This window comes from Simochromis diagramma, unplaced genomic scaffold (genome assembly GCF_900408965.1).
Source record: "Simochromis diagramma unplaced genomic scaffold, fSimDia1.1 OVJJ01000205.1, whole genome shotgun sequence".
NCBI lineage: Eukaryota > Metazoa > Chordata > Actinopteri > Cichliformes > Cichlidae > Simochromis > Simochromis diagramma.
In genome coordinates, this window is record NW_024386782.1 from 12,284,721 (window position 1) to 12,300,302 (window position 15,582).

Sequence of the window (15,582 nt, forward strand, 5' to 3'; positions counted from 1 at the left end):
CGTTAATTGACACTCAGTTTCTTTATTCAGCACGCTCTCCTTCATTTTCAAAATCTGGCCTCCTACTTTATCCACGGTGCAACAAAGTATAACTTTTTTGTTGTTGGTGAATTTAAAGGTTGAAAGAAGAAAAGGGATAGGAATATAATACAGGTGTTATCAAATGACAGAAGTATAAGTTGTACATATTCCTGTTTGCATGGTGTTAAATAAAATTTCACTTGTATATTCCTTACTTTCACATCAACCCTTAAACATTCTAAATTTCATCTCTCACATTTTATAGCTTCCATATTGAGTCCACAGAGTTTTAATTTCTAATAGCAAGGAAAAACCTGAGAAATGGAGGTAGCATAGGATGAACTCCTCCCCCTTTCAGCTTCTTTTTATGTATGTAAACTCCTATGAAAACAATCCGTATATTTCTAAAGACATATGAAAATGATCACAGCAGTATCTTATATGCACTGTTGTTTCAGTCGTTTTTAGTTGTTTTTTCCCTCACAGACATACAATTGTATACATTAATAAAGTTCACCAGCTTTAAATTATTTGGATGCCATGTCAATCCTACAGTCACCAGAACCATCTAAGCCCCCTTTTTCTGCCGAAATCTATCATGACATTGATTAAATAAGGTGCTGGAAAAATTCCTCAGAGCTTTTGGTCCATGTTGGACATTTTCAATAAAATCTAGAGGTGGGAAAATCCCACTCGATCAGCAGTTTCTGAAACACTCAGACCAGCCTGTCCGGCACTAACAACCAGGCCATGTTCAAAGTCACTGGAATCACTTTTGTTCCCCATTCTCAGTTGGAAATTCAACAGATCTTCGTGACAGTGCATTGAGTTGCTGAGATGTCATTGGCTGATTAGATATTTGCATTAACAAGCAGTTGAACAGATGTACCGAACAATCTGTCTGCTGAGTGTACATTTAAATTGCAAATGTAACGCCAAAGACAGCAGGATAGCCTCACACCAAGAAAGTTCTGAGTTTGAATTCACCACCTGGCCGGGGCCTTTCTGTGTGGCATTTCTATGTTCTCGCTGTGCCTGCATGGGTTCTCTACAGGTACAGTCCAAAGACATGCACGTTAGTTGTCTGGTTAATTTGGTTGTAGGTGTGAATGGTTTGTCTTTCGGTGTTAGCCCTGTAATGGCATTTCAACCTGTCCAGGGTGTACCCCACCTCTTGCCCTGTGACAGCGAGCTAATGGATGGATGGAAGCCATCTACACTCACTAAATGATTTGGGAATTGCCAATTTCTGTGTTGGTTCATAATTTTTAACAATAGTTTTTAATTGAAATGTTTACTAGAACTGATAAAATGAAAACATGAACAGCTATCAGAAAGAGATTGTTGTTGATGCACAAGAACAAGAAAGGATGAAGGTTGAAGTGTGTCTGGAAAACAAGGTCATTCTGTGAAGTCGTCCTCTCGCATGCAACCCACAGTAGCTCGTAATTTGTGGTATTTTGCATCAGCTGCATTATGCAAGGGTGCTGCCTGAGTATAGAGACAGGACACAGGACAATTGCTGGCTAGCTGTGACCCACTGTTATAGTACTGGCACAAATTAATATTATAATAAATCTTCATTTGTGCAGACATTTGCTTCCTTGCCTGCACCTCCGTTGAGTAATATCTAGAGAAGTTCAGGGCTCATGAGCAACTTAACATTTCCATCTCAGATGAACCCAGATTATGCAACTTAAAGGTCTTGCAGAGTGAAATCACAGTTATGACCACCTGTCACCCTGTCCTCATCTGACCACCAGAGACCATCAGTTATCTCATATACAGTATCTTTAGGCGAGTCTGAGCTCAGCGAGGAGAGACAATGGAGATAACCGAGGATATTGCAGCCCAGTGAGGACAGAAAGACAAAGCAGTGAATAGGAGAAATTCAGAGTGCGCACCTGGAGAAAGAAAGACTGCTGAGTGAATAAAATGTCATTCTTCTTGGCTCCACAGCTTATCTTCTCTCTGACTAATGTGGAAAGGTCAGGCAGGGACTTAGACTGACATATACAAAGTTAATATTTCAAAGGTTTAAATAAGTTGATCTGTTTCTTCCAGTACCTAGATTCTTCAGGTTATATGTACCAGACTAATTCTTGTAGTTATCCAGAAAAAGGTTGACTGGTAGTTCTCATATATATTTATTATATTTGTTCTTTTTTATTAAGAACATCTTTGTTACGTGCCATATTACTCTCATGCAAGATAATTATAAGACTTAAATCTCATAAGCACAATATAGTAGTATGCAGTTCTAATGCATACAATACATATAAAACAAATAGTTTTTCTATTTGTTGTCGGTTGTATTTGAGTGTACACACTGGCATGCATGATTTGCATAACAAATCTTAAGAAAACAGTGATGCAATCAGCCAAAATGTTGACGTAGTTTGCAGTGTTTCTTTCTGTTTCAACCACTCTGACTGACAATTTTTGAACAAGATATTTTATTTGGGGGAAGAAACGTAACTACTGTCTGCAGATACAGCTTACATGGCGGCTTGACAATCTGTTGAGATTTTAGCAGACAGGTAACACAGAATTATACTTTTCCTGCTCTAAAGCCCTCAGTGATGTCGTGGTCATAAGGCAGTTTTATTAGAGATGCCATGTTCAATCAAACCTTCTTCCACACTTATAAAATCTAAAATATGACCACATTTTAGATTCAGTCCCCTTAAAATATTTAAGTTTCCAGAACTCTCTCACTGGCTCTTGACATTTTTTAATTGACTAAAACAAAACCTGCATTTTATTCTCAAATCTTAGATGTTAGTTTGGCTGCATGTCATTTAATTTCAGTTATTATTAAATAGCACCAATTCACAACAACAGCTTTATATTGGAAGGTAAAAACCCTACAAAATTTAAAGAAACACCAACAATTACACAACCACCTGTGAGCAAGCACTTGGTAGGAAAAACTCAATTTTAACAGGAAAACGGTCTCCAGTAGAACCAGACTCAGGGACAGGCAGCCATCTGCTGCTACTGGTTGGAGTGAAGGGGAAGAGAAGAGAGCATAGAGAGACAAGATAAAAGACACACTATGAGAGAAAGAGGATGAATTTAATATTTACTAATGATTAAATACAGTAGTGATGCATAACCAGACAGACAGGTAAAAGACCAGAGTGAAGAAGAAATGCTCATTGCATCATGGGAAGCCCCCAAAGTAAATACCTAATAAAATAGTTAAGTTACCATGTTTGTAAGATTTTTAGGACCAAGTAAAGACCTCAGTTTTATTTGAATTTAGACGTAGTAAATTAGATTTCATCCAGGCCTTTACATATTAGAATAGAGCTTTTCAAATAAAGAACCAAATGGGTCTTTGGTTGACTGATAGGCTAGGGTGAAAGATTGCAGTCACTCCTACTCCTCGACCTGTGCTTTGAGGATTCTGACAGTTTGTAGCCCTTTTCCACTTGTACCTACTCGGGTCGGCTCGGCAAGGCTCTACTTGGTTTTTAGGGTTTTAGATGGTAGTACCTGGTACCAAGTACTTTTTTAGTACCTATTCAGCTGGGATCCCAAGTTATCTGAGGCGATCCGAAAATGTGATGTAAACGGACTGCATACCACCAACTGGCTACTCAGTGGCGTTGCTCAATGAGTCATGAGAGCATCTCCTTCGCCAAAATCAAAACTGCCATTTTTGAAACCGTCGAGCCGAGTAGGTACTAGTGGAAATGGGCTATTAGTATGACTTTGAGGTGGCAATTCACTTAAACTAACATATTCATCCTGTACAGTTTCTGTATAGCAGAATAAATCAACATGTTCATCAATTATTAAATCATTTACTAACAGGGAATCAGAAGAGAGAGGCCTAATGTTAATATAAGTCCTTTTTGAAGTTCATTGTACTTATAGGGTCAGTTTGGTTCATCAGTAAGCTTAACAAGACTACCTGGCCACAGTAAACTGTGCAAAATTGATCTTAATGGTGTTGCCAGAAATGTAAGCAGGTAATAGCTAACAAATTGTATATGAATGTTGCAGGGATGCTAATTTTAGATTAGCACAATAAACTATGTGAATATGGAAAAGAGCTCCTTAAATATAAAATTTAGGTTAATCCCATTTTAGACAAAGCTGCAAAGACACTGGAGACAACGAAATGCATTTTAGCTCAAAACTTCCATCAGGACTGCCACAGCCAAAAGAAGATTATTTCCATCTGCTCTTATTTATATTTGGCACTGTGGCTCTGTCCTGATACCGCTCCACGCTTCCATGCCAATACGTGGAAAGCTTACAGCGGGAAGAGCAAGAGCAAGGAATCAGTTAAAAGCTGGTTTAAGTCAGGTTGAGCAGGGGTGCAGGTGGGTTGCTCAGCAGCTTACAGATGACCAGATGTGAGTGGACTTAAGCAGCCTAAACATTGTTTTCTTCCTAGATTTATAAATTAGATGCATGGAAAGTATCAGCTGAGCCTTCAGCTGCATTGGGATCAACTGATATGCCAGGATTGTGGTGAAGTTTAACTTCATGGCCTGCGTGAACTGACGCTGTGCTCCATTTTCTTCTCGCTATGAACTCCCTCTAGGGAATGATAACAAAGAGATAAATTACCCAAAGGTGTCAGTGGGAGTACCTGGGAAATCTCATGGGAAACTTAACTCCGGATCTCATATTTCCTCTTTATACATTCAAGACACGTCAGGTGACTTGGACACAAGCTTCAACTGCCACGCTAAATAATTCAGAACAGGCTATGACCTGTTGGTGTGTGTGTGGGGGTAGGTGTGTGTGTGGGTCCATGCGTGTCATTGTGTGTTTGTGTATCTCAGCTGTGTTTTCAGGTGTGTTTGTGTATTTTGGGGCAGCACTTCAGTAGTGTGTGAAAATGAATACTACCACAGTGGTTTCCCCTGTCCTCTTGGAGGAACCCTGTGTCCTACTTGGGATCAGCTTACAGATGTTTGACAAAGAGTGGACGGACTGAAAAGAGCCTCCGTGTTTTTCTGACTGCATTTTCATATAAATCCCAGTTTATCCATCTGTTAATTCCAATATGTGACTCCTTGTGTTTGTTGCTTTTTTTCTCCACTTGTCCTGAAGAAATGAGATTCTGTTTTTGTGTGTGTGATTTACATCATGTCAGAGCTGCTGCCATGCACGAGCTGATTTGCATATAGACTTTATATAAATATGACTCAATTCACTCAGAGCATCATCCTCCTCCTCATGAGGATTTTCAGTGTATGCATTCATACAGGCCCATGCTGAGTGTGAGAATCTGGGTTAGTAATGTATCTTGTAAACACAAAGGGTAATTTGATGTATGACTAATGTATTACATTGTGTAAAATGACCTGAAACATCAGATAATTTATTGCCATCCTCTAACTGCCAGCCTCACTGTCAAACAGTGGGTATTACAGTAGTTATAGCTGACTCGTTTGCTGTAGTTCAGTGTCTTCTTGGGCTGCAGTGACATCAGTCACCTGTGACATAAGATTCTGGAGTTACACTCCAAAGGCACAGAGTGCAGCCATACATCTCAATGTCATGAATAATGTCTGAAGTGATGAAGTCAGGAGGATGTTAACTCGCACTGCAGTTCAGTGAAATGCGAGTCGCACTTTGGCGTAAAGTTAAATGTGACAGCCAAGGGACTTTCTGAGAAAACTGTACAGTATTAAAGGAACATTTATATGATACACAGGAAGTTTCCTTTGGCAACAGTTACTTCCAAGCATCAGCTAGGTCAGTGCGGGTGGTTCTGTTTGAAAGAGCAGCAAAAGCTCGAGAGGTGGAGGTGGCAAAAATCACAAGTTGCTTCAGTAAATGTCAATTGTTTTTGATAAGTTGTACTCCATGGATTCTACCCATTTCTACAATATATTACCAAAAGTATTCACTCACCCATTCAAACCATTGATTTCAGGGTTCCAATCACGCCTATGGACACAGGTCTGTAAAGTCAAGCACCTAGGCATGCAGATTGCTTTCACAAACATTTGTGAATGAATGGGTCGCTCTCTCAGGAGCTCAGTGAATTCCAGTTATGAAAATTTCTTGCTACTAATTATTCCACAGTCAAATGTTAGTGGTAATGTAACAAAGAGGAATGACAGCATCTCAACCATGAATTGGAAGGCCACATGAAATCACAGAGCAGGGTCAGTGGATGCTGAGGCTCACGGTGCGCAGGTGTCATCAACTTTCTGCAGACGTCCAAACTCCGTGCGGACTCCAGATTAGCTCAAGAACAGTTCATAACGAGCTTCATGGAAGGGGTTTCCATGGTCGAGCAGCTGCATCCAAGCCTTCATCACAAGCACAATACAAATTGTAAAGTACACCGCTACTCGATGACTCTAGAGCAGTGGAGATGTGTTGTCTGGAGTGACGACTCACGCGTCTCCATCTGGTAATGTGATGAATGAGTCGGGGTTTGGCGGTTGCCAGGTCAACGGTACTTGTGTGACTGCATTGTGACAGGAGTAAAGTTTGGTGGAGGGGAGATTATGGTGTGGGGTTGTTTTGCAGGAGTTGGGCTCGGTCCCTTAGTTCTAGTAAAAGGAACTCTTAATGCTTCAGCATACCAAGACACTTTGGACTATTTCACACTCTTAACTTTGTGGGAACAGTTTGGTAATGGCCCTTTCCTGTTCCAACATCTCTGTACACCAGTCCACAAAGCAATGTCCCAAAAGACATGGATGAGCGAGTTTGGAGTGGAAGAACTTGACTGGCCTGCACAGAGTCCTGACCTAAACCTGAAAGAACAGCTTTGGGATGAATTAGAGCGGAGACTGTGAGCCAAGCCTTCTCGTCTAACATCAGTCTGACATCACAAATGCCCTTCAGGAAGGATGGTCAGAAATTCCCATAAACACTCATAAACCTTGTTTATATCATAATAAACCACATGGATTAAAATGGGATATCACTCAGCTTCATAAATGTGCGAAGGCAAACGAGCAAATACTTTTGGCAGCATAGCATATTTGAGGTGCTCTTTGGAAGGGATATATATAGGCTTGAATATCAAAAACTCCAAGATACTCTTTTCAAAATAAAATTAAAATGTCTTTATTTTCACAACAAGGTTATGTAAAAACTCCAACGCAGTTTGGCACACAGGCCCACATCAGGGAATAAAATAGAGTCCATGAATCAACTAAATATTTTCTATTAATATTTCACCAAAAAGGGCCTTCCACGCGGTGTGTTCTACTAATAGCAAGCTTCCACCTAAGGGTGAGTGAAATATTCCACCAGTGAAGCCCCACCAACAGGAGATGTCTTCAAAGAGCCTAGATAGATAATAACATCAAGTCAAACATTCATCCAAATTCATTTCATGTCAAACTAGAAGAACACAGTAAAACATTTACTGGGACCATTTGTGTTCTTGATAAATGTTTTGAAGAGAAACATGATTCGAACCAGTCATGTTTGTGTGCTAAGTGGAAACAGCTGTGAGCTAACATGTTCACCATTCCTACTGTGTAGACAGGGGGAAGGCAGCAGTGGTGTGTTTGCCATCTTGTTTTCATTTTTTATTTCTTGCTTCAGTTAACTCAGCTTTGAGAAACACTGAAGTCTGGATCCTGCGCTTCCCGACTGGCTGACAGTTATTTCAGCCTAGCTTAGTTTAGATTTGTCAGGAAGACAACTAGTGCAGTTGCTTTTACCCAAAATGTTGTAAATCTGAACATAAAAAGGTTTCAGTTTTAAATACTTTTATCTTGTGTCCCTCATCTGGAACATCTTCTTCACTTTCTTGTTTCTTTGCCTTACATGACATATTTTATCCCATATCCAACATCCCCTCCACTCTTCCTCTCATTTTTCCTCTGTGTCACAGTGAAAAGTGAATAATTCATATATAGGCTGCATGCTGGTGGAGATGAATCATGTGAGAAGAGCAGGATACACGTGCTCCTCTGAGAGCAACTCTCAAAAGACCCCAGCAGTATATGAGGATTGGCTCCACACTCTGTCACAGTACTGTACAGACCTCAGCCACTCCATCCCAGCTTGCATGACAGTCACACGTGAGCTCAACACCAGCTTCTCTGCCCTCAGGACCCGGGCAAGAAGCCACCCAGAAAGACCACGAAGTAGCTTCTCTCTGCATTGTCTTTTCAGTAGATGTCTGTGTGTTCAGGCAGATGTCATAACCTGTTTATCTAATAGTTGTTTTCATTCTCAAAATGAATTTAGGACAAACTCAGATCATTTTTAGGTCAAATTAAAAATCGGGACCAACAGGTTAGGTCCGAAGCTTTTTTCTCCAATGGGCCGCATATTTCTGGGGATGCCCAGGCCTGTTTTGGAGCAATCTTTCTTGGGCTTATAGGAGAACACAGTTGACGCACACATGCACAGAGTACCATTAACAGGAAGTCTCACAGCCAGATCTGTAAACACTGACAGTATTCAATCACACTTCACACCAGGGATGTCAACCTCATTTTACATTGTGGGCCACATTCAGACTACTTTAACCTTAAGTGTCCTGAACCAGCGACACGTGATATTGTGTAAAATTACAGACTGTCAGACTGTCCCATCATTATAAAATATACAATTTATTTAATTAAAATCTTTTTATGCAAATCCCCTGTAAAAACAGCAAATAGTGAAAAATTGGAACTTTCTGTCACTTAATTGTTTCTTACCTAATTGAGGGGGATTCTTTATCAATAGAAAAAGCTTTAAAGGTCATGAAAATATCCCCTCCTTCACATTTTCCAGAGCACCCCCCCACCCCCGGCTGAATCATCAGTAACAGTTTTGTTTTGAGTTTAAGAGACAAATTACTGAACTATCTTCTGATGTCATATCAGATAATAGATTTAAGAAAGCTGCTGCAGACTTGTAATATTTCTCCTGCAATCTGTTATTCACCCTGTTGACATGTTTGATTTACGGAACACACAAAAAAAGCTCAGTTTATGTCTACACAGAGTTCTGCGAGTTGTGTCTCTTTACTCCCACACACACTTATGTCTCTGGAGAAACTCTCTGCTAATGTCTAACTAAATGTGCGTGTGTGTCTTTATACTCCTGCTTGCCTGAGCTCTGCCTCTTGTGAAACTTGCCGTGTCCTGATGCACACGTGTATCCCTCGCAAAGGATAAACACTGGTATGGTGAGAGAATCAAAGTAGCAATTATTCATATGCAGGGACCCTCTAAGTTTTCATCCTGTCACACCGTGTTATCAGACCGCGTGACTAAGCAGCAGCCACTGTAGACTGAGAAGCTCAGTGCTTAAAGTCTGCTCTGTCAGTTTGAGATAATTTGGTATTTGACAGATGTAACAGATGGGTGACATGTTAGGGGGAAAAAAACTTGACCTTTCACTCCTACAGTGAGAGGATCAGCTGGCTCTATAGTGTCCCTTCAGAGGTAATGGTCACTGCACATCAATACAAAGTTGTTCTGAATGGTCACTTTTATCCTGCGATGCAACACTTCTGTCCTGATCACAGTGGCCTCTGTCTGGATGACACGATCCTCCACCCACAGGGGTTGAGGTGGTTTGATGAGGATAAAAAATTATGTAAATTGTGCACTTTGAACTTCACAGTCACTGATCGTTAACCTAGCCAAACACATATGGGAGGTTTTGGACTCCCAAGACTCACATCATCCCAGTAGTCGAAAAGACTTGGCAAATCTCTAGCAGCGTGTGGTTGACAAACTTTACCGAGACACTTCTTTTTTTCTTTTGTGCCTGTCAGTGTAATTAAAATTCAAGGTGTATAACAAAGAAGCAGCAGCCACAGAGAGATGTTATGACTCAGATTTGAATTCACTTCAGAAGATTGCTTCTCCCACACCGTTACTTTGAGAAAAAAAAAAAAAGATTATCTCAGGTTTTATTTTCCAAGCTCCAGCCTTCTTTTTATAATAACATTGTACCCATCATAGTAATGATGATCACTCAGTCAGATGCATACTTTCTAAACAAAAAACGAGGGTTTGTTTAGAAAGTCTAGCTTTGCAGAAAATGCATGTAATTGTCTTAGCAAGCCTACGCAGAGATGGGCATTATGCAACTGCCAAGTCGCTGAGAGGCTTACAGAGTAAAACACCTTGCGCGCATTAAAGCAACCTGATTGGCTGATCCATCCAATAGTTTTTCTTTAAATCACGGAGACATGAATCTTTGAGAAAGTTATTTTTTTAAATTCACAGGAATATTTCACTAGAATGCACTCAAGACACCATCAAAGGTCTAGTACACTTAGTGCAGCCTAAAGCAGTGCTCTTAAAGCGTTCTACTCAATAGCGTCCCTGCTGCAGAGTACCTTGTCTTATCAACCAACTAACTAGATATCGGTCCACATTATGCCACGCTGAGCCCAAAGCAGCTGACTTCCTGTGAGGACTATGATTGAATCCTTGGAAGCTGTTCCTTTGCCTTTGCCTAAAGGTTTAAAGCATGTACCAGATAATTGAAACGTCCACTTTAAATATTATCATTATCTTTGTTGCATATCACTGTCTTGTCCCTGCCTTCCCATTGCACCTGCCTCTTGGCTAAAAACTAAATAATCCCACAAAATAAAATAATTCCAAGTTTTTCTATTTACATAAATCATGAAGATTCATTGCCCAGCATCATCAAATACTTATTAGTCAGGTGGTAGTGACCGTGTTGAAAATTATGATTATGATGTGTGTCTTGGTGGTAATGTCGGATGTGCTTGTTTGTCCTAATAAGGTTCTCCTGCTTTTTCTTTGCCTTCTTAGATCAGCCGCTGCCTGAAACCTGGAGGTCGGTTTGTCTCCGTTACCTTCGCCCAGCCTTTTTTCAGGAAACGGCTCTATGCCCGTACGGAATATAAATGGTCCATCAAACATCAAAGTTATGGAGAAGGCTTTGAATATTTTGTGTATGTCATGACCAAAGGGGAGAAGCTCAGCCCGGAAGATGCAGCTCTGGAGAAAAAGCTGCTGCAGGACACCGAATCTCCACCAACCAGGATTACTACAATAACAAATGATGATAAGGAAGACTTCCTGGCTAATATTGACCTGTAGGGTGACTCTGATATGTAGGATTGCCTTTATAAGTAATCTTTATATTGTGATTTTTTGCAACGGGAAACTGCTAACCAAATTTCTGCCTTACTGTTTTTATGTATTTATTAAGAATTTGTAAGGAGTAACTATTTTATACTGTTTGACGTACTAGATATTGGTTTTAAAGTCTAATTTTATCAAGATACCGATATATATTTGGATAAATGTTCTGCAAATGTAATTAAGATGTTGTAAAGATAAGAGAACTGCTGTATAAATGGTAATTGAAATCCATATTTTATCTAAAGGTTTGAGACAAAATCCTGCGTCTGACCAGATGTATTCACAATAGTTTAATAGACAAATGTATGCCTTTTGTCGTTTTGAAAACATGATTAACAAATGTTACTCTTAATAAATTTCTCATTTGCAAAGAAAAAAAAATGGCTAACTGATCTGTTGTCTCAATTCTTCACGGCTCAGATTCAACAAGGTGCTGGAAACATTCATCAAATCCCATCTCAGAGTTGCTCTGTTGGATTGAGATCTGATGACTGTGGAGGCCACAGCAGCACCATCACCACCCTGAACTGTTAACAGAAGGCAGGATGGATTCATGCTTTCATGATGTTTACACCAAATTCTGACCCCACCATTCAAATGTCACAGTCCAAATCGAGGCTCATCAAACCAGGCAAAGTTTTCCAGTCTCTTATTTTCTAGTTATATTAAGACTTTTTGAACAACTGGCACCCAGTGTGGTCTTCTGCTGCTATAGCCCATGTGCTTCAGAGATGCTCTTCTGCATACCTTGGTTGTAATGAGTGCTTCTTTGAGTTGTTGTTCCTGTCAGCTTGAAGCAGTCTGGCTATTCTTCTCTGACCTCTTGCATCAACGAGGCATTTTGACCCACAGAACTGCCGCTTACTGGAAACTTTCTCTTTCCCGGATCATCCTCCCCTATGTGGGAAAATCCCAGAAGAGTATTGAGTTGTCTGATATTTCAAAAATGCATCACATTCCCCAAAGAAGCAAAAAAAACTTGGCCTAATCTCTTTATGAGTTCAAACTTGCCTTCTCGTACATACAAGAAAAGAGTGGGAAAATCTTGTGATTTCCCAGATTCGGGCAGATTAAAGCTAGGACACGAATGATTTGGAGCTCTCACTTTTGCACCATTAAGTGTGATTTCTATCAAGAGTAAGTTTGCCTTTATTCCAAAGATTTGGATATTATGAGAGAGAGACAAGACAGTTGGACGCAGAGGAAACGCAAAGACAGTTTTATTGTCCTTTAGGTGATGAAATTTGATTAAAAATGTGTTAAAAAATATAGAAAATATGATCCAGTGATGACTTAACTGCTGTTCACACAGGTAGACTCACTGAATGTCTCTCACTGTCTTAGACCATATAGAAAGAAAATAATAGAAACAAATGTCTCTCAGTGAACAGCGATGATTGATAACCACCTTCACCTTTTCTCATAATTACAACATCAGGAACTTGTAATTACGAGAAAATTGTTATACTTGTAACAGAGCTGGCTTTCCTGTCATTATGAGATACAGAAGACACACTCGAATTATGTAAGATAAGACTTCCTATTTGAATGTGGAGAATGCGCTTCCACAGGAAACCAAGTAACCGTCCTACCTCTGAGGCGGACTTTTGTTCGTTTTTAACATGTTTATTGCTGCGTCAATTAGTGTAATTATGACATCATCAAGAAGGATTTGTTCCTAGGTTAACTGTGACTCATGGTGCGACTTCTTTCTGTGTTAATATGTTCCGTCTGTGCTGCTACTACACCAGCTTCGGCTCTTCTTCAGTTCGTAATTGAAACTTTTATCATTTATAAACCAATTTCACATCCCAGTGTCATGCCTGTCTCGACAATATATCAGGATAGTTCAGCGATCTCTGCATTCTGGAGTGCAGTACTAGTCTGCCAATGTTATGCAGATTGCAAGACAAGCTGGCATGTCTAGACGTAGTGCATACCAACAGCAGCAACAGCCTGCATGTAAAGTAACTATTAGAGTCTATCAATATGTCAGTCACAGTCTCCCCTTTCTGTTGGGGTTGTTTGCATGAGCCCCGTGTCTGCTTTAGATTCCAGACAATCGCTGCTAATGGAGATATGCATATTTGACACACCTTTGTGCACATACAAATGTACATACAAGTAATAGCTTGCCCTGCGTGCTATTTGTTGAGGATACATGAGATGAAGTGCAGGTCCTATGATCTCTACTGCTTAAATATAGACAGGAGAGAGAGGGGAGCGAGAGCACCAGGCGTGCAGACAGACAGGAAGGCTGGTGACTGGAGGGGGGACCACATTAATAAAGTAGAAATCATTTATTTTTAATTCTCCACTGAGATCTAATTACTGCCTATTTTTAAAACGTGGAGGAAAAAAGAGGTGTGTGATTTTTTTTCTATGCCTTTGTGTTCAATCTGGTTTTTTTGTTGTTGAGTATCACCAGTTTATTATTATTGTTGTTGTTTTTAATAAACCGTAGCTTTGGTTTCTGAGTTTGAGGTTACAAAACAGCCTCACCTCAAGCTTTGCTTCACAGCTTCTCTGGAGCTTTTCATCTTGTCATTCCCGAGGAAAGAGTTCCCCCGCTTGTTGATGAATTAACTGATTCATGATTGTTTCAAGTGTTGTTTCCTTGAATGTAATCACTCTTAACAAAATAAATAAATAACATAAAAAATTTGTGCCATGGTTTTGATTTTTCCTTTCGAAACTTGTCTTCTTTTTGGTTGTTCTTTTCCCCTCAGGTTTCTTAGATGGGGTCTCCTGTCATTGCTGTTTGTGTCTCTGCCTTGTTTTGTTTGTCACTTTCTTTATGCATGTTCAGCTCTTTTGCATTTACTTGTTGCCTTCCTTGTTGTCTTCCTTGGCCTCATTGGTTTCTCCTCTGCCTTGTTTCCCTGGTATATTTCCTTTTCCGAGTCTATCCTGTTTTCCCACTTGTGGGCTAACCTGTACAACACAGCAAGTTCAACATATCCAGGATATAAAAGAATTCATGTTAGCAGCTTAAGACGAGTCAGAAACATGGACAGGTCTACTGGCAGCAGAGCAGCAAAATTTGTAAAGGAAGAGCAAACTATAAGAAAAATCAGAAGAATTAAAAAATATCATGCAAGTATTAAAAAAACCACTAAAACAAGGTGTGGGTGATAGAAAAGCACTACGTGCACTGTGTAAGCTTTATCGTAATATGAAAAAAAGCAAGAGTTGAATTTTATTTTAAGCTTTTGTTGCACTGCACAGAAATATTGGTTTTTATTAACTTTTGAACAACGGGGAGAACTGGGAGTTATTGATGACTATAGAGGTCTTATGCAGGATTGATGGTACCCTGTTTGGCATAGAAAGTATAAATGATGGGGGTAGTAACCAAAGTCCCATTCAGACCACCAAACTTTTCCTTCATGGTGTTTTGAAATGTAAGAGGGCTGAATCTCACTTTGAAACCAAACTCTTAAACTTTTATTGGCTTGACAACAATTTGCTAGTACCAAGTTGCTTACCCATGAGTATACCCAGTTGAGGTCAATTTTAAGTCATGTCTGCACATTCAGAATCAAGATATGCATCATCATAACTACATTTTATCATCTGAAAAGGGTCCACCTCACAAAAGAAGTGAGAATACAAAGGAAAGAGTCAGCACAAGTGTCTACATGTCATCCTCTTCCTTCTTAACATAAGCCTTATTTTCTGAACTGACGTCAGGGCTGTAACTCACAAATAGGTGCACAAACACTTATTGTTAGCAGATTAGACATACGACCCTTCTGTTTCTGAACAGCTGATGACAAAGCCGGCTAAATAATAGCTGGTTATAAGCTAACATTGTAGCAGCTAACGTTAGGCTCAAGTGTCCTAAAAATCACACTTTGTCTTTGATAACAGTTTGATTCCATTCCAAGTGTCTGAGGCCAACAATGTTCAATCCACTTCAAAGACCTTTTCACTAAAGCTGTCTAACTGTAGCTAACAGAGGCTAACTGCAGCTAACAGAGGCTAGCAGCTAATGGTGGTAAAAACCTCAGTGCTTGCCAACAGAAAACTTCAGGATATCTTTAACAGCCACCATAACTAGGATTATGTAATTGAATTGGGAAAGGCAAGAAAGTAGAATTCAGCAGTCTCCAGTCTACTGGTGGTGAGATTTAACACACTGTAACTTTAACAGTCCCAGGAGTGACAAAAAGCCGTGGTTGCGTGCACTTCCACCATCGACACTCTGTGGACTGATTTTTTAAAAGTTTTTGGAAGGTTTACATCGTGTTACATCTGTGCAACCAATGCAGCATTTCATAAAACATCATACCAACAGCCAAGCATGGTGGTGGCAGTGTGATGTCTGGGGCTGCTTTGCTGCTTCAGCACGACTCCAGCCATGAATTCTGCTCTCTTCCAGAAAATCCTGAAGGAAAATGTCTGGCAACCAGTTCATAAAGCTCAAGCTCACTTGGGTTATGCCAGGAAACACACCAGCAAGCTCTGAATGACTCAAAAACGCGGAGTT

General features: G+C 40.0%; 1 protein-coding gene across 1 annotated transcript in view; it reads left to right on the top strand.

Moving 5' to 3' along the window:
- The window catches only part of ece2a (endothelin converting enzyme 2a), a 99,852-nt gene extending 88,382 nt beyond the window's left edge, over positions 1-11,470 (top strand). The window contains exon 4 of the mRNA XM_040021838.1: positions 10,755-11,470. Within this exon, the coding sequence (XP_039877772.1) occupies positions 10,755-11,045 (291 nt within the window). The 3' untranslated portion in view covers positions 11,046-11,470. The remainder of the gene's footprint in view (positions 1-10,754) is intronic.
- Positions 11,471-15,582: the final 4,112 nt, after the last annotated feature.